At 48.1% G+C, this 22,195-nt stretch overlaps 1 protein-coding gene across 8 annotated transcripts in view; it reads left to right on the top strand.

Moving 5' to 3' along the window:
• LOC126867577 (uncharacterized) overlaps positions 1-22,195 on the top strand; it is a 61,586-nt gene that overhangs the window by 9,250 nt on the left and 30,141 nt on the right. Inside the window, exons 1-3 of one of the 8 annotated variants that reach the window (XM_050622221.1) lie at positions 13,381-13,880; positions 14,632-14,708; positions 21,116-21,452. In XM_050622221.1, coding sequence (XP_050478178.1) covers positions 21,216-21,452 — 237 coding nt within the window. In that variant the 5' untranslated portion in view covers positions 13,381-13,880; positions 14,632-14,708; positions 21,116-21,215. Of the gene's footprint in view, positions 1-13,379; positions 13,881-13,913; positions 14,709-21,115; positions 21,453-22,195 lie in introns of those variants that run through there. The other 7 variants (XM_050622220.1, XM_050622222.1, XM_050622219.1 and 4 more) reach the window with 7 other exon arrangements.

The raw sequence follows: 22,195 nt of genomic DNA, 5'->3' as shown, positions 1-22,195 counted from the left end.
TTTTATTTTTTCCCCTCCTCGTTAGTCTCGTATTTTGCGCCACGGTGTTTCGCAACTCCGACCACCATAACTCGCAAGTAGAGCATACGGTATTTCGCACAAGACTCGCGAACGTTCGTTTACCGATACATTCAACTCGGACCCAAGCTCGTTCCGCTTTTCCTCGAACTTTGCCGTTCTTCTATTTTTTAGCGAGCGCCGCGTTCGTTTATCTAGCTGGGACGAGAGGCACAACGAGGATTCTCGTTCCGGAGCAACCTGGGGACACGATTTCGTTATCTTCTCCGATAGACCTACATTGAATTTTATCGCGAATTTTATTCGTTCGATACTCGTTTCGTTCACGTCCCGTGGTTGACTCGTTCGAAGGATATACAGACACGGCGCGTATCGTCGTTCACCAGCGTTAGAGAACGTGAGACGTGTTTTTCTCGGTTGAGTAATTCCTTTACGGAGATACGGTGTAATGGAGTGTTCCTTTGGCCTCCATGACCTACGTCGTTAAGATACATGGTGGAGATGGAAAATCTAGAATGGACAGGGCATCGCGAAATCTGCGCGTCTTCAGACTGGTAACGTGAAACGATTCGTTCACGATTCGTAGGGACATGGAGCATTCCTGACATTAACGAGATCGCCGTGCGTCACCCGATACCGTTAGGCGACCACCGAAAAATTCGCGATGATCGGGCATATTTTGTTTCCAACTTTGGCCGAAACTGGGTGGGTAGGTTCGCGCGGTCGAATTCTGCTTGAAAAACCAACGTCGTCGCAGCGGATACAGTAACGCGTGGATTTGCAAATGCCAAGCACGCGGAGCGCAATTGTATTTCTATTTGGTTGACGGAGAGTCGAATGGATTATCGCAGCAGCTCGTTCCGCCGTGGCGACTGCCTCTATAGTACGCCACTATTCGAGTGAGTCATACGGACGACCGATAATCTGTGTCGGTGTTTGTGTGTAGCGAGCGCGTGAATAGAACGGCTAGCAAATAGAGGAAAAAGGGACGGGGCTGAGCGACCGAGAGAGCAGATATCGTACCGTTTTCTATATCGAGGATCGAGGGAGAGGAAACTTCAACGAAAGGATCGAACCAGACGTTGGAGTTGTAGTGGAGCGGTTGGCGAGAAAACGGTAAACTGCTTCACGGGACCTGGTGAACGTTGTACGTATTCTGTATATCGAGTAGACGAGATACAGCCGTTTCTCCGTGGACCTCTGAACATAACATCGTTGATGAAATTGCATCGATCTGTCCTAACACGAAAATGTACGCGCGTTCATCTTCGTTACCTACTCGCTTCAATTCGTACCAATCTACTCCAATCCGCTTTGAACGTTTTCAACCTCCTTCCGATCACCTTCGACCCGCTTCAGTTGGCATCGCCAACGCGCGTATAGTATAATTTAACGAAAACAGATCGTGTTCCTTTTATGCAATAACTAGGAAGCAACGATCGGTATCTCGGAGTACACGAGCTGCGTAATTTTCTCCGACTGCACTTTGCCAGATTAAACTCGTTGCATCGCACTCCTAATGAATTTTAGACGACGAGAAATAAGTGGCAGGTGAAAATCCAGCTGAAAAGTCGAACGACGTCGAAAAGCACGTATTTTCCACAAGGCCGAAGACGGTGGATACCGTTCGATATCGGCCGTGATACGTTTCAACGCAGTTACTCGATTTCGAAAGAAGTTGCCGATGCCTATCGTGACCCAGTTGAAGCGTGGGCACACGGCATCGCAGAATACGTCCCTGCGATGCTCCAAGGATGGAGAAAGAGAGACGAAAGGACGAGCAGAGGTCCTGGTAATTAAGGCGTTTCGACAAACGTACATCGCGGAAACCGGTTATCCCGGCATCGGCGCGTTTCACTCGTGTATACCTGCTGGAGGTTGCTTGCAAGGTTGCTCGAACCGCTGGCCCTGACGGTCCTTTGAGCCACAAATATGCGTAATCTTGCGTATAGGTAGGAAGAGCCGAGTCTTCTTTCGCGTTCGGCTTTGCTTTCGAAATCCCTCGCTTCCTGGTCTTATCCTATGTGACCTACAAATTCACGTCCTCCGCCTTTTAACGAATTTATTCGCCGCCTCTAACGAGCCTATGTTTCTTTTTTATCTCTTGAATAGGAATTTACGTTGAAATGTGGAATGGCAGAGAATTCAGCGAACCAAGTCGTTGGCGTAGACCGTAGACGAATGATGTCGTTTAAGACAGGGCTTCCCTGGAATATATCCAGCAGCACGCGGTTTTCAAGCACCGCGGAGTAAATCCTCGAGAAAAATCTCGTCTCGTCCAGCGAGCAGGAAGTATCGAATTAACGCGTGATCTCGTCTCTGTAACACCGTACGAGCGGCTTAACCTCTAAAACCAACGCTTCAACCGCTTCTCCTCTCTTTTCGTCTCTCTCGCTCTCTTCCTCTTGCGGTTATACTTTTAGCAGCGCTATGGTTTACGATTTATGCTTATTCTGCTCTAGTGGTTTGCTAATTTGGAACAGACCAACGCGTTTGGTTCCTGTGCCCTAGGTCAGTTATTCTCGGTACTCGTCTAATTCGTCGAGATCAATTCGACGCGAGTTTCGTTCACGAAAGCGGTATGTCGTCGTGATCGAAAGAGATCCTGGGCGCAATCGTTACTGAGAATCATTATCGAGTATTAATTATTAGTTATAGCGTTGATTATTAGAATTTCACCGAACATTTAAAGCTGACGTCGTACTTATAAAGCAAAAAGCTAATTAGCAAAGTTGGAACAGAAGTTTTAGTTGACGGGTGAGATCAGACGGTGTCCAACTCAGCTTTCGCGGAGCAGCACCACGAGCGTGGTTGAGTTCGCATGACTAGGAAGTCTTTTTCTCCAAGTTGTTGTTCGTTCCGAGAACTTCCCAGCCAGAGATTAGGTAATCACGGATGAATTGGTATCCGAACTCGGCGTGTAATTCAAAGCGTAATCTTGTTTCGAGCTTTGTTCGTCCGTAATACATAGTTGGGAGACGTCTCGTAGAAAGACGGATGTCTCGGAGAATTGCAGTCTCCCTCGCTTCGACTATTGCCGTAACTAAGAAAGCGGATCAAACGCGAGAAATTGTAATTTAACACGGTGATGTATCCCCGCTCCTTTTTAAAGTATGTAATATGGTAGAAATGTCATTCCAACGGAGATAGAATGGCTTAAAGATCGAAACGCAGGGAACTCGATAGATTTCAGTGTCGTGTACATACGTCTTTCGAACATCGTGGGAGACTGCGTAATATTCAACGAGTGGAGGAACGATCTCTCCCTTTTAAAAGACGTGATCCAGCGACGAGCAGAGATCATCTTTGCAGATTAAGCCAAAAGAGGATCGTGAGTGTCGAGTATCGTCTCGTAAAGGTCTCGTGGATTTTTATGTCGGAGCCAGCTCTCTATGCCCGCTGCTACGAGCGTACGTTAGACACGCGTTACGAAGCGAAATATTTCAAAATCTTTCTCGTCCCGGTGGTGAGTCGAGGCAACTTTAACAACCTGATCGGTAAAATGCATAAAACAACCAGCGGACGGCTGCTGTTCTCGACCGTGGCACGTTGACCACCTTTGTGGTAACGTTATACCGAAGCCAAAGAATACCGGAACAGTGGAGGGATGTCGAACCGAAACTTCTGCCAACGAAGATTTTGCGATCGATCCGCTCTTTCTTTCCCTGGTTCGTTCCAAAAACGAGTTCAAAGTTTACCGAGTACGTACTATTTACAGCCGCTTATCGAAACCCTTGAGCTCGAGTACTGGATAGTGGGAAACTTTGCTTAGTCTCGCATTATCATCTTCAAACATACAAACACTTTCGTATATATTTACATTTTAAGTAGAAGCGACAGGGATGAACGATCGTAGAAATCCCCGCGGAGAGAGATCACGATGACATTGGATTTCGTTCGTGGATATCCGTCGATCTTTGAATTTCGTTTGGAACGCGTTCGCGACATGCTCGCAGTCGAACTTTTGCCTTCGATGTTTGAGACAGATAAACGAGAGGGACAGAATCGATAAAGTGACTGGCCCGAGTTCGCAGGGTTTTCTAAAGTTCCATGCTATCCGCTCTAGTAGAAACAATAAGGAATCGCGTTAACGATGATAGCACGCGTACGGCGACCTTGTCTAATTTTTTCGTCTCCACCCTCTCCCGTGTCCCCTTTCTCTTGGTGTCTCGTACACCGAGAATGTATGTTCGGCTTCCACCACGATATAAGGATTATAAATAACGCCATTGGGGAAAGCGTTTGTCCTTGGATATCATACGAGAATCGTGTACGTATGTACCGGCGCAAACGTCGGGAGGGGGAGGTCCCTCTTCTATACAAAGTTGATTGTCCGGCCTTGAATCTGCGGCCAGATGTGCTACGAGCGCCCTGTCTCTCGTACACGCGCGTACCTCCAGCCTGTATTCTCGTCCAGATTCGTCCCAAAAACCTGTTGTGCTGGTATCCGAAAATCTCGATCGCTTTGACAAACGAGACGAGACGAGACGAAATTGGACAGAGGAAAACGCAACAGCCACGAATTTTTCACTCTGAAAGATATTTGATCGATAAATGAAAACGTTTGAGAGAATAGCGTCGTCGGTACTATATTAGTTAATTCAGGAATGGAGTCACCGTTGGTAAGAGACATTCATGGTCTCTCTAGATTTTGGTTCTTTAATGAGTCAGCCGGTGATTGTTTCACGAAACCGAAGCGGCCCAACCCAGTGTCCTTCGCCATTCCTGCCAGTATCTCCCCTAAATACGCTGTCTCCTGGCCGTGTCCCTCTGCATAGGGATAAGCTTCGAGCCATGGGGTTGGTTGTGTCGGCTTAGAATATTGCGGGGGTGGCTAACGGTGGAGAGAACCCCATGAATCATCCGACGTACAATCAATACGAAAGCACCGACCCTCCTAGCGCACCGTCGCGACGCCGAAGCGATGGAAACACGTAGTTCGCTACGTATCAGCTTGCCACAGGGTGCTGGACGTCCTCATGCTGCCACCGCGAAAAGCGGCCAAAGGATAACCCTCGCGGCGAATCTTCGCCTTTCCGTCTATGCGAATTTTCGACTTTCCCTCGGGCGATCGTTGTATCGATCGCACCGATGCAATCTAACATGATACGTAGTTGCTGGTCGTGCGGTCGACAATTGCCTAACGTATGGTATTTTTCCTGGAGAATGGCTCGCGGCAGCGTTAGCGATAACTTTGGCGTCGTTCAACCGCCATTCGTCGCCGGCCCCTCATAAGAATTTATGAAATGCTTTGGAAAACAAGGAATCGGAGCCAAGTCGTTTAGTTACCCGAAGACTTGGATAGCTGATGGCCGATACTCGAGGTTTTAGATTAGGAAATTAATCGTTGAACCGTGACAAAATCCAGCGAAAGAATGCTTTAGTTTTCTGATCCACGATTAGATAAAAGGTACAAAGTCACGTTATCAACGCTGCAAAGTTTCAAGCCTTATACACATGTATCGGTGAAAGTAGCGTATATTGGAATTTCGTCGGATATGACCGAAAGATTTCGAGGCATCCGCGCCACGGATAAACGATTTTGCTAGAAGAGAACGAAAGACCGCACGGTCTGGTCCGCGGCCGAGTCGTTTATTGCACTTCGAGCCATCCTGCCAGATAAAGTAAACCGCTCGAATCTCTACCATTTTTATTATCCCGCGTGGTTTCAAAACGCGTTCGAGGAGTCGTTCGACTATGTCGTTTAACTTGTGTTATTGAATTCGAAACGAGCGAGCACGTCGACCGTCGAGCGGAATTATTTTTCTTGGCAAGAAATCGCAGGTGCGCGTCGCCTTCTTACTTTAAACGAATCACCGTGTTGAAACGGTGGAATTTCCGATATTCCCTCTTCCCTTTGTGACCGCGTGTTTTCAATTGAGAATTCACCACAGCCGACCAATCTGCTTTTTTCCTTCTCGCGGATTCCAATCTAGTTTTTGCGATCCATCTCATCGATATTCCAGGCTAGATTTTAACGAGTTTGTTTTCCTCGCGGTAAATGCTCGTTTCCGTTTGTCCCGTTCATGTACGCTTGCCTACGACGAAATACGAATCACGGTACCATCGGTCTTCGCCGCTAGAACTCGTACGATGCTACTAATTGCTTGAAGAATGGCATAGAATGAATTAAACGACCCGACAAAATGCGGCCATTCAGTTTCACTTACGGTCAAGATGCGTGGCGTTGCTCGTTTCTTCTGTGGCACGACGCCACGTTTTACAATATTCACATATTCTTCCGTTCGATACGTACGAAACGAGTGATCGATCCCTCGAACCGTTCCCTTTTTTCATCGCCAGTCGCGTCGTGCCTAAAACAATGAACACTTTCGGTTATTTAAAAAAGCACACGCATCTGTCTAACTTTTTTGACGCATTCGTTCGTACGCGTTTCATGCTGAAAAACACGGCGCACCGCTTTAAATTAAAATGGACGTTATTTAAATGGACGACTTTACATCTGTCTCTTGCGCACCACCTGGTAGACCATTTAAATCAATGACGCCTAACATTCGACGATACTTAAAATCTTTGGATACTAAAAAAAATTATCTCCTCTTTTTGTGGATCTTTTTTTCATTGTTAAAATTCTTAGAGCGTAATTTACGCACGCAGGCGACGCCGCGACGCCGGCTCCTGGAATTAATTGCACGCGATAAGAGAGTTATGTCGGCTTTTCCAAATGCTTTTCTTCCACGCGAATCAACCCTTAATATAATTGACGCGTCGACTGTGTCGGGCTCGTGCTTGTTTTCAAAAGCCGAGTCACGACTTTTGATCACCTTTATCCTCTGTAATTAGAGACACGACGTTCCCTCCTCTTTAAAAACGTACAAAGCTCGTTAAAATTTGAAGCCACAGTTTTAGAAATGGTACTTCCGAGTATATTAACTTCCTCTACTATACCAACTTCCGAGGTACTAACGTGCAATTCGCTTTGTCTATGGGATCTCGTCGTTGTCGTCGAGTTTCGTTAGATCAGCGAAATGCTCGTGGTAGGATGGAAACGTTTCCTCGAATGTAGCGACTTGGTTCCTGGTTTCGACGTAAACTTTTATATCGGGGTGGGTCTAGGTACGAGCTTCGCCACCCTCTCGTTCGCAAATCGTTTGAATCGTCGTAGACGCGAGTACGTGAGTGGGCTCGAGTCTTGCACGTAACTGGTACACCCTATATAAGATCGTAGTCACGTTCCACGTGTACGAGTCTCGTGGTGCTCGCGTGGTGCGTGCCCTTATGAATGAAATCAACATCGAGGACCGTTTCGTGACGCTTAATTAGAACTTAATTGCTGCGAGACTGGTGATTTACCGCCTTGCTGAAACAACGACGACGGCTCTACCCGTCGGCCACAATGAACGACGTATCATTAGCCTTTTAGGCAAAGTCGTGGCTTGAAAATTACGTTCGGCCGTGTTACACACGTGGATAGGTGATTACTGCGCCAGCCAGACAAAGTCCGTTGTTGCTCGAATTCATCGAGGAAGTAAAGGTGTTTCGGACTTTAATTATGCGTGGGCTGCGTGCATTCCATCGTACAGTCGCACGTGCTTCGCATTTCAGATGGAGAGAGTTTACGGAGCAATTGTGGCACGGCAAACAATCGCCCTCGTTTCTCCTCGAGAGTAAAATCTGCAACGATTAATGTACTTAGAACACAGTGATCGTGCCCGGAATCGCGTACGAGAGACGTTGCGGGGTCCGATGCGAGGACGATCTCTAGGAGACGAAATGGTCATGCATATTCGCTGAAAAATTCATCGACTATGCGTCGTCGTTCGTGATGCGAATGCGCCAAAGAAGGACGTTTAAAAATTTACTTTCGCTCGACGTGGCTGACGAACGCGGGAGTGCACCGACGACGAATCAAGCCTGCATCGTCGAAGGTCGAACTCTCGATTGGGGATGACAGATAGGTTGGCGGCACACGGTGACGACGATACTTTGCACGTGCGAGGAAGGAGATATCGATGGTCGGTTTCGAGAGGACAAAAGTTTCGACGGGAAGCGAACGTGCGTTTCCCGGGATGGTATGTGCGCGCACGAGTTGGCTCGCGTATTTGTACGAGCGCATTCCGCGTGTACGTGCACCGGTTTTCGTTGAGCAGCGACGACGTGTGCTCGATCCACGTCCGTCTCGATACGGAGTTGTAGGTTTTCGCGTGTACATGCCGAGGCGCACGATCCTGAAAATAATTTCGGGCGCCAGCCGTCCAGAGTTCCGACGGATGCGAGGGATTCGTGCGAGTGATGAACTTTTATTCGGAAGTGGAGGTTTAACCGTATTAAAATGGCAGGTCAGAGCCGGGCTCGGCACTCGATGTCTACATGATTCGTGAGTGCGTGGACCGTGTGTTTAAGGTCGCCGGAACCGGCGTCGAATAATATAATATTTAGCGGTCGTTGGTGCTTTGAAGTCACGAATGTCCTCCGCTCGGACTGATTCGTAATTTATGACCCGATTCAATGGAACGATTCTGGATCGTCCGTGATTGGGATATGAGTAATTACGTCGTTGATTTCCTTTCTGATCGAATCAGCTCGTCAGGCCCTGCATGTTCGCGCGTCCTTCGATTATGCGATGCAAAGAAAAATTCGTTGGCGGAGAGAGCACACAGTACGCGGCGATAGGTTTGTGCCGGGAATAGTTTTTCTTACACACACGGTGTTGGTGCGTCGCTTTGAACGCGATTAAGTAACGCGATAAAGTAGTCCGAACAAATAACATCGTGTTCGATTCACCGTGGCGCGAGTAAATATTTGTGCCTGAAATGGCCAATGGAGAGCTTGCAGAAAATGCTCGGTGAATTTCTAACGTCTTTACACGACGCACACATGATTTGTCTTTATCTACGTGATATCTTGACAGAGTGTGTACGTTAGATCGAAACTCGTGTATAACGATATGTATCGCGTTCTAACGGTTTGTCCAGTTATCGTTTTTCGAAAACGTGCAGTATGTGTACCTACCTTGTTTAACTTCTCGTGATCGCGTCGCACACGAAATCGTTTGGAGGGGAATGGTCGCGCAAAGGCTGGCAAAAAGTAATTTCGTCCGTGAAGAATCGCGGATAAAAGAAAGCAGGAGATGCACTCTTGGATCGGCCACCTACGTTGACGCTGACGAACCAACGCGTGTCGAGCCAATCGGCCAGTGTCAAGCGAATCCGCGGCGAAAAGCTTTCTAAATCTAACAGTGACGACGATGAACGGATGCGCGATAGAGCTTGCTGGCATCGAATCAGCGACAGGCAACGCGGCCTTGTGCTCAATTGCATTTTCGTCGAATTACAATTCGCGTGATATTTCATCTGGTCGTTGACCTCGCGCGGCATCGAAATGCGTGGGCGTTCATTCATTGGCCAAGAAAGCTTGGACGTGTCCGAAGTATGTACCTGTGCCATTTGGCATCGTGTCATAGATACACGTCGTACATCTTCATTAATTGGCGCCTCGAATAGCACGTGTCTACGCAACCGACTACATACCTTTTACACTCGATTCACTCGAGCCACCGTCGACGCGTTTTAATTGTTTCATTTCGAGCTTCGTTGAACTCGTTCGTCGGAAGGTTGAACGCATCGACACGATCGCGTAATGCTTCGATTAACAGCTAAACTAAATCTTCTATCCGAGTAATCTTATCCTCGGAATTGTCAGATTGTCGCGATTAATCGAAGTGAGATCGAAACAGTTCGTGACTCGACGTAAGTATATATATGTATATATGTACGTCAAAGCTCGATAGACGATCGGATTTTCAAGTATGTATGTACGTCAGTACGCGACATTCTTCGAGTAGTACGTTCACACAAACGTTGTCGTAGTCAGCGACTAAGGTGGAGCTTCCGTTTCCGGCAATGAACGTGCCGTATAGGAGAATCAACACCGTCTATTACACGCTATATTCGTACGCAGCTCCCGGAGTCGCCTTTTTCCGCTGGAAGGCAGCGTATTCCTTCGCTCGTCGAACGTTCACTATACATTTCGGACGTTTCGTCGCGCGCTGCTTTCACCGAAGTATTCTTGGAATATCTACGCACCACGATTTGGACCCCCCATGTTAATCAAGTGCTTTCTTTTTCCAATCTTTTTCCCCGTGTCTAAAAGATTTATCTTTTTCGTAAAAGTTTTAGAAACGAACTATGTTCTCTATGTTCAGGAAGGAACGAATTACGAGAACGTTTACTCCACGACCATTAGCTGCTACTTTATTAATTTAAGAGGTATAATAGTGGTCCCAGTCAAGACACAAAGGCTAACGTTCCTCGTGCATTTCGGTCGGAAATGCGGCGCGGCCTACTCTTCCTTTTTTCCTTTCTTCTTGGCTGCTTCCGTTTAGGAGACCGTGTAGGAGAAAGCTCCCACACAAAGAGGTCGTTAATAAGTGAAGAATATCGTTGGTTCGAAGTTCGTACTTTCGGTATACGTTGCCGCGAAGGAAACGACTGTGTTCTCCGAAGCAGCGCAATTCTTCGTAAGCACTATAATCGATAGAGCGTACGCGCAATCTCGCGTACACGTAGACACGCGGCATTATCGTCGCGTATCATGGAAATCGCTTCTCCGTTCGCCATATGCTCGCCGGTGTACCGTTGTCGAGTCTCCTTAGAGAGAGCCGGTTTTCATTTCCTGCCGCCACGAAAGAATGGCTAGCATCCGTCGATAGCCACTCTCTCCGCCTCTTTTTGCATACTCTCGATGCCGGGTGTCGTTATTTTATTTTTCCGCGCATTCTCGAAGACCCGAGAGCTCGCAGAGACGCATCCGCCGTGCCGGCCAAGAGTTTCTCGTCGCGGCGAATTAACGCGTGTCGAGCGACGTTGTTAACATCGCCACGGAGAATCAGTTAGGAGCGCGCCTTCGCGTTCAACGATTTTCAGAGCGCAAACGTTGCGGTAATAGCTCGCCGGAGTTAAAAGGAGCGAAGAAATGAAAAGGAACTGACGATGAAAGATTCGCTGCTCTTTACTTAACGGGCGTACTAGCCGTTTAAGCACGGTGACCATTCATGGAGAAAACGATCGCCTTGGGAACAGGCCCGGAGATCAAAGAAATCTCGTGACGACGTTCAACCGACCACGGGCACATTGTTCGTCGATAAGGATATCATTCTGGAAACTGTGATTCGTCATTGTCGCGTCTCTAATTGGGTTAATGTGTTTCGTAGCGAGGTCTCTCTTCGGCTTGGAAGCAATGCCAATTATCAGCGGCGGTGATGTCGTGACAGATCGTTGCGTTCTTTATTCGTTCGATGAGACGAACGGGCCAATGTTGAGAAGAGAAAAAGAAAGGTAATTCATCCGATCGAGGAGATAATAAACGCTAAGTAGAGTATTCGGACAAGTGGGATTATTCGGGTCGTGTCGTTAATCGAATTTATTATTCGGCGATGACATCGTCGGTACCACTGGGTTGTTCGATTAACGAAAAGCGTAGGATCGGCCGATACCGGAAGATAGATTTTAATTATTTGTTGGCGTGCCCCGCGCACGTCAGATTGCGCTCTAATAGGAAGCTGCATTCGGGCAACCGTGCGCGCTCCTAAAATCGATTTCCATTAATTCGAGGAAAGCCATTATATTCCGGTCTGAGAATATATGTATAGCCGAATATCTCCGCGCTACCCGTTATGTCATTCGGAGTGGTTTCAACGCGAATACCTTCCGCGCGATATTACCTTGTCTATAGCGTGATCGCTTCTGCCTATTAACTCGCGGCAACAGCAGCAACGCTCCGATCGGACCGGCATCGTTACGAGCAATTCGTAGCGTTACGGTTTCCTCGTTTCGAGTGAGTAACCTCGCGGTCGGTTCTAGAACCGTTCGACAAATTACGTATATCTTTTCTCGTTCCTTATCGCGCGTTTTGCCACCATCTCTGTCGTGGATCGTTGCTCGAATATTTCGGCCCCGTATTTATCGGCAGCTCGAGGTCGAAAAGATCGAAATGGACAATTAGGTTCTCCTTTGTGGAAAAGAAAGCGTTTATCCGGTTATTGTTTGACGTGTACAAAAGTGTCCTCGACACGGAATGCTCGGTTGCATCGAGTCAATGAGCGTATACAGTAGTATGCACACTGAAGAATTCGATACCTAGAGCCCGGAGGACTGGTCATCGATAACCGATATCCGCTGAACGAAACACGGAGGCATAGATTGTCGCGAATTGAGACGGATCGGGGCTTACGCATACCGCGCAGGGATTAGCTTTTCTTCGGACCGTGGTCGGTTTCGCGTAGCTGGCACGTCGCGGCGTACGGGGAAATCGATAAATATCCGCGTGATTTCAAAGTTCGCCAGACGGTATGGGTGGTCGCGTCGTTCGGAAATCGATGCGACGACATAGCTGCGTCGAGGAACCGCGGGGGGCAGGGATTTTACGTGCTCGTTGTGGAAAAGCGACGGGTCGCGACGCATCGAAGTCTCTGAAGGACCAGAGAGAGAGAGAGTTGAACGTTTGGCCTGCCGGTGTCTAGTCGGAATTCCTAAATTCCGGACGCGGCGAATTGTTATCTAACTTGTTGGGCTCGGGTCGAGAGTGGTCGATGTCGGTGTCGAGAGCGTTCCTCTGGTGCCGCTTTTCGCATTAGTCACTGCGACGACAGGCGAAAGGCGGCTTCGTAGTCGTAGTCGTAGTTGTAGGCGAGAGCAACGGCAGCAGGTATACGCGTATTTTGTTTCGCTCGAACGACCACCGTAGTTGTCTATAAACAACCAACGATTTCCAGGTAGAATGCGCTACAATCGCTGGAGATTATGAGACAGCGGCACCTCTACGGATAATCTTACGACTTACGACTCTAATTGCTTTGGGGGAAAAAAGAAAAAAAAGGAAGACGATAAGAAGGATCGCGTGGTATAGTATACTGTGAGCGACGTGCCATTCGTTTAATCGTACGAATTCGCGATTCTTCGGTTGTCGCTTGACTTTCGCGAATCGATTTCCTCCCACTTGTTAAATTCGGTCGAAACGGCGTTACGGTAGGTCGTTCACCGAGTACCACTGCCCATATCCAAACACCTCAGTCCGCGTATCTGGTCGTTAGAAAAGCTCCGTCGAAAAAAGTTCATATATCGCGATTGAATGACGTCTATTAGCGAGCGATCGAGAATCGGTGAATTTTCGAGGGAGTACTTTGGCTACGGGGGAAAGAGTTGACCCTGAAAATGTGTAAATTCTATTGTGGAGTGAAACGTTGGCCGTGGTTGGAGATAGGGAGCCCTCCGTGACAGGACCCCGCCCTGGAGTCGAACCCCCCATACCCCGATGTTCTTAGCGAGCTCGAGGCAGGGCTGCCACCATCCGAACCGAGTCCCGGGGTGCCGGGCTCAGCCGATACGTTCCTGCCTCCCGTCTATCCCGGAGCTCATTCTTTCTCTAACCGTCGAGCAGTGCGGAGCGCAGTAAAACGAAGCGGCGCTCGGTTGTTCGAGAGTGAACGTATACGCTAACGCGGACTCGAGTAGCAAACGCGAACATAACGAGCTGAGCACGCGCGTTCGCGCGGATCAAAAGTACTCGCGACGAAGAATCGAAGAAGAAAGAGATCGTTACACGCGGTGTTCGTTGGGCGATTTTTACCATTTTGTGCGCGTTGGTCGAGCCCTCCCCACGCACGACTTCCTCGGGACAAAGAGAGAGAGGAGGTACGCGAACGCAGCCGAAACTCCGTTCGGCGGGAACAAAGGAACGGCGGTACCGAGACGAATCATCGACGAGAGATCGGAGCAGAGAGAGGAAACGTGAAACGATCGATCGTTAGCTGCGGCTTCACGTAGTCCGGGGGTTCGCGATTATCGTCCTGTGCCCTGTGCCTGCCGATTGGTCGTCCTTGTCACGCTTCTATCGTACCTGGGGTGAGTTTCGCATCGCGATTAAGCCTGTCTATCGTGTTCATCGACGACTTCTTCGCCGTTTGAATCGTTGGAAAGGTGAAACCGGTGCTGTATCGTTGTTGGTCCGATGATACGTGCATAATACCGACTTGTGGTTTAGAAGTTGAAGTGTTGTACGCGCACGAGCTACGAGAAAACGTCGGGAGAGATTTTCGAAGCAGAAGAGCACGAAAGAGAAGGAAAAGGAAAGGACAGGATAAAGGAAAAGGGGGAAGGAAGAAAGAAAGAGTGAAGGCGCGCGCGCGCGCGCATACACACGTACACGCACACGTTTGAGGGAGAGAGAAAAAGAAGGAAAGAGCGAGCTACTAGCGAGCGAGAGCGAACGAGCGAGCAATACGTTGGTGACAGAAAGACGGTCGGACGGACAGACGGACCGACAGACGGACGCCGCTTCCCCTCCGCTTCTCGGCAGTCGGTCGCGCGTTACCGAGCCAAGTGGATGAGTTCGCGAACGCGCTCCTGCTAAAAGCTTCTGCTTGCTGTTTGTGCCTGACCGTAGGCGACTTCGGTGTTCCGTTTCCCTTTGCTTCTACCGAGCAAGCATTTCCTCGTGTGTCTCTGCCATCGTGCTCGGCTACTTCTCTTCACCTCTCGTACTCTCGTGTCTGTCTAGACGCCACGCATCGTGCTACACGCCCGCCACCGTCACCGTCGCCGCCACCTCGCCTCTACCTCTCGGAATAATATATCCAGTGTGTTTCTTGTGCAGAGTACTGGCGAGGGACGCTCCTTCACGAGAAAAGTTTCGCCTCGTCGCGCCACTTACGTCGCCCTCGACTACCGGAGGTGAGTACCAACCACCCCGAGTGCTCGTCGTTTCCTCGCCTTCGTTGGTTATATGCCGGGCCGTGCGCGCCCCATACACTAAACATTTTGTCTCTCCGCGTGTACGCAATACGTGCCGCCGCACCGGTCTTCTATTTAACATGCCCACCGTTCTTTCTGCCTTTTCCGTTCGTCGACTCCATATGCTCCGATCGGTCGGCCGTCGCATCGGTCGTCATGTTTCTTTCGCTTAGTGTCTGTCAAGAAACGAGAAATATAAGATCGCGCGTCGAGCGGGATTTCGAGTGTGTGTACCCCCGCGCCATTTTGAAAATGGGCAGCATCAATCGATATAGCGAGCGCCGTGCGGAGCCGGCTTTCAATTTCAGTCGCTCCAACGGTTTCGCTTCCAGTTCTCGACGCATGTATCGCGATGTTTCTCCTGCGTCGCATCGATCGGCGTTTAGCGATCGGTCGGAAAAGCCGCACATTCGTATTTGCATGATTGAAGAATCGTTGGGAGCAGCGGCCGGTTACGCCATCTTGATTCCTTCTCCCACCACTTGGCCGGTATTAACCCCCGAACGATCGACCATACGCACGATTTCGAGACTACCAGTGACCTTTCCCTCTGGGCACGATCCATTGGAATCTCGCGATCGACCTGGCCTCGTGGTATTCCGTTTTCTGTCCCGCTTCTACGTTTGTTCGGTCGGTGGGGGACTTTTGTCAGTCCCTGGGCAGGACCCATAGAAATTGGAATTTTTTCAAAAGGCAGGCCTCGTGTCCCTTGAGAGAATCGACACGGACAGAATGCTTCGTCCGCTCTCGCAGATTTAGCGTTTGCTGTTACCATGGTAAAGGAGAAGGAGAAGGATAGAAAGGAGATACGTTCTTGGCAAGCCGGGTGCCTTAAACAGAGGCGACGTGTCTGTCTACCTACAGTATTTCTCCCCTTCTCTCTCTCTCTCTCTCTCTCTCTGTCTCTCTCTCTCTCTCTCTCTTTCTGCTTTGTGCTGATTTTGCATAGCAGGCCTCTACCTGCCATGCATTTAAAACGCAGTCAAGGCTTCCACGGAAGCGATTGTTGTTGCTCGGGGAATGGCAGCCGGTGGAGAAAGGCCGAGAAAATGCTGATCCGACTAGCAGACCAGTCGCTCCTCCATACTCCGTGGTCCGTTGTTTCCCTTCGGGTTCCATGATCTCGTCATATTCGTCCCATAGGTAATTCATTAGATTTAGATTTAGGCGATTGGCGTATATCGGCCAATGCTCGGCTTTGTGGATGTTTTGCGATTTGCCACGTATTATTGTCCCTCCGTGTCCCCTGCGCTGCCTTTTTCTCTGCTTGCATCGCTATGATCGACGACAACCAGTTTCAGCAGTGGCGAGTCCACGCCATCCATGCGATAACGGGTCGTTAACTTGCCTCTACATCTGCCTTTCTCTCGTTTACAAGAACGAAGAAAAGAGCTGTTCCGACTGCTTAGGCAGACGCGCAACGCCACGTCGGAGTGCTTTTGAAACGCTCTTTACAACTCGACCGGTTTTCGACCGAAAACTCTCCTCTTCTCTTCCTTTTCGTCTCTGATATTTTTTCTCCATCTGTTTCCATTGTTCCTGTTGAAAATGTTGATCGATGGGTCGAAGCGGTACCGAAACTGTAGCGTGCTTCGAACCGAAAGCGTCCTATCTTTCTTTTTCGACTGTACCGCGTCAGTTTTTTCATACGTTAGGAAAGTTTACTCGCGTTATCCTCTCGGCATTCTTATCCTTGCGTTCCCTATCTCTCGGTGTTTACACGAGATTTTTGGATTCAGCTTCCAGGGACTTTCACCCTTGTCGGGCCAGGACCGCTTGGTGTTTACACGAGCGAAGGGTGCACACGCGGCGTGCGCCCCGATCAAAAATAGATCCACGTACTACTCCGGATATGTGTGTATTTTTAAGCCCACTCCAGCCGGGTGTACCCCGTGTCCTGGCCTGCCCCACCTTTGCCTCCATCCCGCGCGTACATAGGCTGAGCTTTCCTGTTTGCTCTTTACGACGATCACGGCGATTTTCATCGGCTGCAGTTCCCGTACGCACGCACGTGCGCCGCGCCAGATCCGTTCACGCATGCGGGACACGCGCCTGAATACGGGACGACGACGTCGCTTCATTCTCTCGGCACACTCGTAATTCTCAATTTCGAGAACAGTGGCCCGAGCAGATGTGCTTTTTTCGACGACAAATTATTCACCTAACATCCCCGCGTCACGAGTATTAGGCGTGTTCGCCTTGTGAAAATAATGGACGATTGATTGGGTGTACGCTGTTTATGCGGCGTTGCCCCCGGCCCGTTACTCCGTGGGAATCAAGCCTGCATCGTGCTCTCGCACGCACGTACTCTCGTGCGACAAGGGAAAAGGAATTTCCCTTTTTCTCCTTTTTTTTCTTTTTTCTTTCTTTTTTTCGTTGGACTGATATGCGTTTTTTTTTGCCGTTAATGACTCAACGGATGTGATTGTGTGTTGGTCGAGTACCACGTTCGACAAGTTTGTAAAACTCGCGCGCGAGCCTTCGATGCAGTGTCCTTGATTTAATACAGCACGTTGCGTTAATCGGGACGATCGCGGGATCGTTGTACGATCGCGTTTACAAACGTGTTTCATGTTCTAACGCGGATATCTTAACGACCCGTGAAATGTGAAAGTGCGTTTGATCAGCGATTAACCGGACGCTCGTGGAACAATTTTCTGAGTCACTATGTAAATACGCTGAAAATGTTATCGTTATCGTTTCTCAAGAATTCGGCGTTCCCAGCGTTTCGTCGAATCGTGTAGATACAGTTTGGAACGTGCGCTTGTTTTGTAACAGCGATCGAAAGCGAGGACACTACGGCGACAGTAATATCGTTGAAATAGCATAAACGTCGTAGACATTGTCTCATTAGCATCGTTCCAAAGTGTATATATACCGTTGGAATTTAGTTTCCCATACGTTGACCAACGCGGTCTTGGCGTGACATCGTCGTTCAGGCCTTAATAGTTCGACGGCAGTGACCTCTGAATGTGCCTATTAATCTATTGAGCGGATCTGCAGAAAGAAATCTCAGTACGTGTTTTATTTTTTACTATTCGCTCGCAATGAATCGATAATTAATTCGGAGGTTGACATCGAAATCGATATTCTCTTTCTCTCTCTCTTCCCCGCTCTCGGTCGAAATCTACGGGTGACGCAACAGAAAAGTACGTTTGCATGGAACTTGGTATTTTGCAAATAAAAATACATTACAAATGGCGTGTGATAGATAGGATATCGCGTTTTATTAAGTGTCGGATCGTTTCATGATTCAGAGATATGACACGATTCCCTTGGCTGTTTTGCCTTGTTTCCAGAAAAACAATACTTACCGTAGTGAGTCGTTGAACCGGTATTTGAAGCGTGAATCGATGAAATAAGTGGTTTCGATGGCGGCCGACTTCCTTTCGCGTTCCTACTATCTGCTTGGCTCTACTACGTTTTACGCATCGTGACTGGTACACCTTCAGTATTCTTTTCGTTTCGCTGGACGAAATATCTCGCAATGCGATGTCGTTCATGATACGCGTTGGATGAGATATCTTGTCATGTCGTGTTGTTTACATAAGACTGGGCGAAATATCTAGCGACGCAATATCGTTCATGCGATGCTTTGAACGAAATATCTCGCATTTTAATGTTTACGGCTGAATGTCGTTTATCGGTCATCGTAATGTAACATTATATACAATACCTTGCCTTGAATTATCTCATACTACAGAAAAATAAGATCACTTGTTTACAGAAACAGAACATTTCCTTCGTTTAACATTTCTAATCCATTTCACATTCACAAACGCAGTGTCTTACGAATTGAATTTTATGCTAGTCGTTGGACGAGACATTTCGCGTTCTAATGAAAATATATGCGAGATATCTTGTCCAAGGCGTCACATAAACGACACTGTACGGTGAGATATTTTGTGTTCCGATGCGAAGCGGTTAGGGATCGTTACAGCTGTGCCGTGGAATAATATGCCAAGAAAAGACAGATACGTAGGGTGATTTTTTGGCTGTCATCGAATGAAACGGAGAACGGGTACTAGGTGTTATCTGACGATGCAGTTTGCAACCGGCGATATACTAAATATAGGAACGTCAGCGAGAGATAAATCGTAGTAGGTACGAGAGTGAGTTATGAGAGGAAAGGCTATTTTTCCTGTGGGATGATTCCATGCTTCCCACGAGCATACGATAGTTCGACACGTGTTTTGACCTCTCCAACGCTCCACTTTCGATGTACTTTAGCCACACTAAATCTATTTTTTACCGACATACCATCGTGGGTGCCCCGTAGTTGCATATGCTCGCTACACTCGGTAGAGATGAAACAACATAAATATTTGTCGAGTTTCTTCCTGCTGTCTAATGTATGATCGAGACTAATTAAGCGCTTCCTTTTTCTCGGAACGGTTTCCTTGCTTGTTGATATTTCGTAACAGGAATTCTCGGAGCGGCGAGGAAAGTCGTCGAAAATTCTTTTATTCGTGGGACCGAATTTCCTTTGAAAGAGACCGAGTAACGTTCGCCTCGATAACCGCTTGTCGTAATTCCATGGATTCATGGAATTATTAATATGAATTCCATGGATGAAGCGAAACTTTTAATAGTATTTTCTTCGATCCAGCGAACCTGTGCTTTGTACGTTGCGTACTCCAATTTGTTCGGAAAATTCGGTATCGATGAGTGTGAGAATGTTTCGACAGTTTACAGGGATCTCTATTGTGAATCATTATTCCGTTACGTGAAGATAACGGCGATGGTAAAAACTTCTTCGCTACATAAACTCGAAGCTATTGATAGGTATGGACGATAGATAATTCAGATTGAAAAACACTGTCGATATCCTGCCTTTCTTCCAGGAATTTTTTCCGTCTCTGTTTTGAGTAGCCTCGTCGATATCGGATCATCACCCGGTACATGAAAGATGACTAGCTTCTAACGCATTAGCGCAAGCGTGGTCGGTCCGTGGAACGCAACTGGAAAGTGCAATGTACCGCGAATAGGCTACCACAGACAAATGCTATTATTGAATGACAACGATACGCGCGCAGTTCGAGCCGTGTTACCTTTGCTTTAGTAAAACTTGAATTATCGTTTATCATTAGCGACGCGCGATCGATCGTTCTACCTTCCCGGATTTGAAATCGCTCGGTGGCGTCGATTACCGTAAAGTGTTTGTCGATAGTCACGGAGTTACCGTTAGAAACGTTGCGTTGCATTACGTTTTTAACGAAAAGTCATCAGCATATGTTTCGATGCTAAAGATTCGAAACGAACCTCGAATTTATCCGTTTGTCGAGATCTCGATCATTTTTCATCTTGGTCTGTCTGGGTACAATGGATAAACCGGTGGTCGGGTAGTCGTGGCCGCAGATGCGTTACGCATCGTAGCTGCGAGGCGGGCAGCGGTGCGTAGCCACGCCACGTGCTCTTTAAACGCGTCTTACACACGAATGCGCCTGGTCTCGTGTTCGACTTCGCCTCGGCGTGCTAGTTTTTCGCGCTCCTTGCTCGAACACAACGGATCGCTTCCTCTTTTACCGTGAGAGAAGCTTCGAATCGACCTCGGAACCGTTAACCAACGTTCCTGTCTTTTTAACGGCTCGCAGCCTATTTTCTAGCAGGATAATTAGAGAGATCTGCTCGTTCGGAGAGCCTCTTGCTTCGCGCTTTTTGTCCTTTCTATCCGACGAAGCGATTTCCTTTCGATACCACAACTCAAAAATTATCATATCAGAAACTAACAAACGGATGAAGAGATTTCGTTGAATTCTTTAACGCAATTACCTTCGACGTTTCATTCGCGAGGAATTTCTTTCTCTCGCGAAGCGTATCGCGTTGTTGTACGCTCTTTCTCTTTTTCCTCTTTGTCTTTCGTGCAACGGGTTCATATATTATTCATTATCGCTGGTATGCCTTGTGGTTTCTTTCACGAGCCGTGTATGGCAACGAAAAAGCTTTGCACGAAGGTTGCGCTATCGAAGTCGGTCTTGGACGCGAGGATTCGAGTTGCACCTGCAACGCGAATCGACAAGTCTGCTTGTACGAAAATCACAACGATATATCGAGTATGACATTATCCGCATTTCGATACGATACCGGTGAGTCGCGCTCGCTTATCTCTCGATTCCAGGAAACCAATATGTCGTCATGCTCCCAATTAAGAAATTACTCTGCTGCGAGAAAGAGATAAACTTGGTCTAATGTTATACGAACGTTACTTTCGTTGTACTTTGGTGATATTCAAATGCGAAGGGCCGCGCATCGATAAACTGCATCGTGTTCCCTCAAATCAGTGATCGCTAACCCATACACGAATTATCGCTCTTGATGATTCGCTCACTTTCGCCGCTTGATTGCAGGTTAGTTTTATTCGACGCACGACACCTGATCACAGCATCCGGAAAGCGCGAACGAGAGACAGGTGAGCCAGAAGGGGATAGAGAGGCAAAAAGAGGAAAGATGGGTGCGAGACAGAGCAGAAGGTCCGTGGACATAACGACGACTCCGAAGAAGGAGGGTTTGCCCGCCGAAGGAGGTGTCGGTGATGCCGCTGCACCTGGCGATGGCAAGCTGGAAAGGATCGAAGAGACCGACACGAAGCCTACCACCAATGGAATAGCGCCGCACACGGACGTGGCCGAGGATAAAGACAAGGATAAGGACGATGCAACGGAAAAGGATAAGGATAAAGAGAAGGTGAGATACGTCGGAAACATCGATGCTTTATTTTTTACTTATCGAGTAGAATCGAAAATTGTTATTCGCCGTAGACGTGCGGCTACAGTGGAGAAACAGTGCGAACATGTATATTTAGAGAAACGTTTCTTTACGACCAACGTACATATTTGTTCTCGATGACACACAGCGCTGGCTTGTAGAACGTTCTTCTACAACACGTTTCCTCGAACTCGTTGAAACTTTTTGACCGTTGAAACGCGTTAATGAATCAGCAAGAAACCGTACGGCGCGTAATCGCGAATATACATTTCATTCGATTTTTTTTCTAGAACACAATGTACAACTTGGTTATTAAATTCAATCGATTCACCGACTATGACGCGACTTCTTATTCGACAAGCGGAAGCACCGCGTTGCGTCTGTTGTAGTCGATATGGCGTTCTATGTAACGTTGGACGAGCGACACGTATACTATACACGCCCCGTTACGCACGTGCGTCTTACGTGTGTACATCGCTCGCAGCGTTTTCGTGCTATTCCGAGATCGGCCTAGGAGATACGCCGGACGTTCGACTCGCTCGAGAACTCATCGTTGTAGGCAAAAATTCATAAAGTTCGTCTTACTCCGAAACGAGCGGGTGTTCTAGTAAAAAATTTTAAAACGGTCGGATGTTGCACCAACGATCCGTCACGTTCCATTCGGCAGGTCGATGAATCGGTGTTATTTTCCGCGAGCGTCGATCCATCTCCATATCAAGGAA

This window comes from Bombus huntii, chromosome 7, assembly GCF_024542735.1.
Source record: "Bombus huntii isolate Logan2020A chromosome 7, iyBomHunt1.1, whole genome shotgun sequence".
NCBI classification, from domain to species: domain Eukaryota; kingdom Metazoa; phylum Arthropoda; class Insecta; order Hymenoptera; family Apidae; genus Bombus; species Bombus huntii.
The sequence above is the reverse complement of the archived record's forward strand: the minus strand, read 5'-3'. Positions and strand labels throughout refer to the sequence as shown.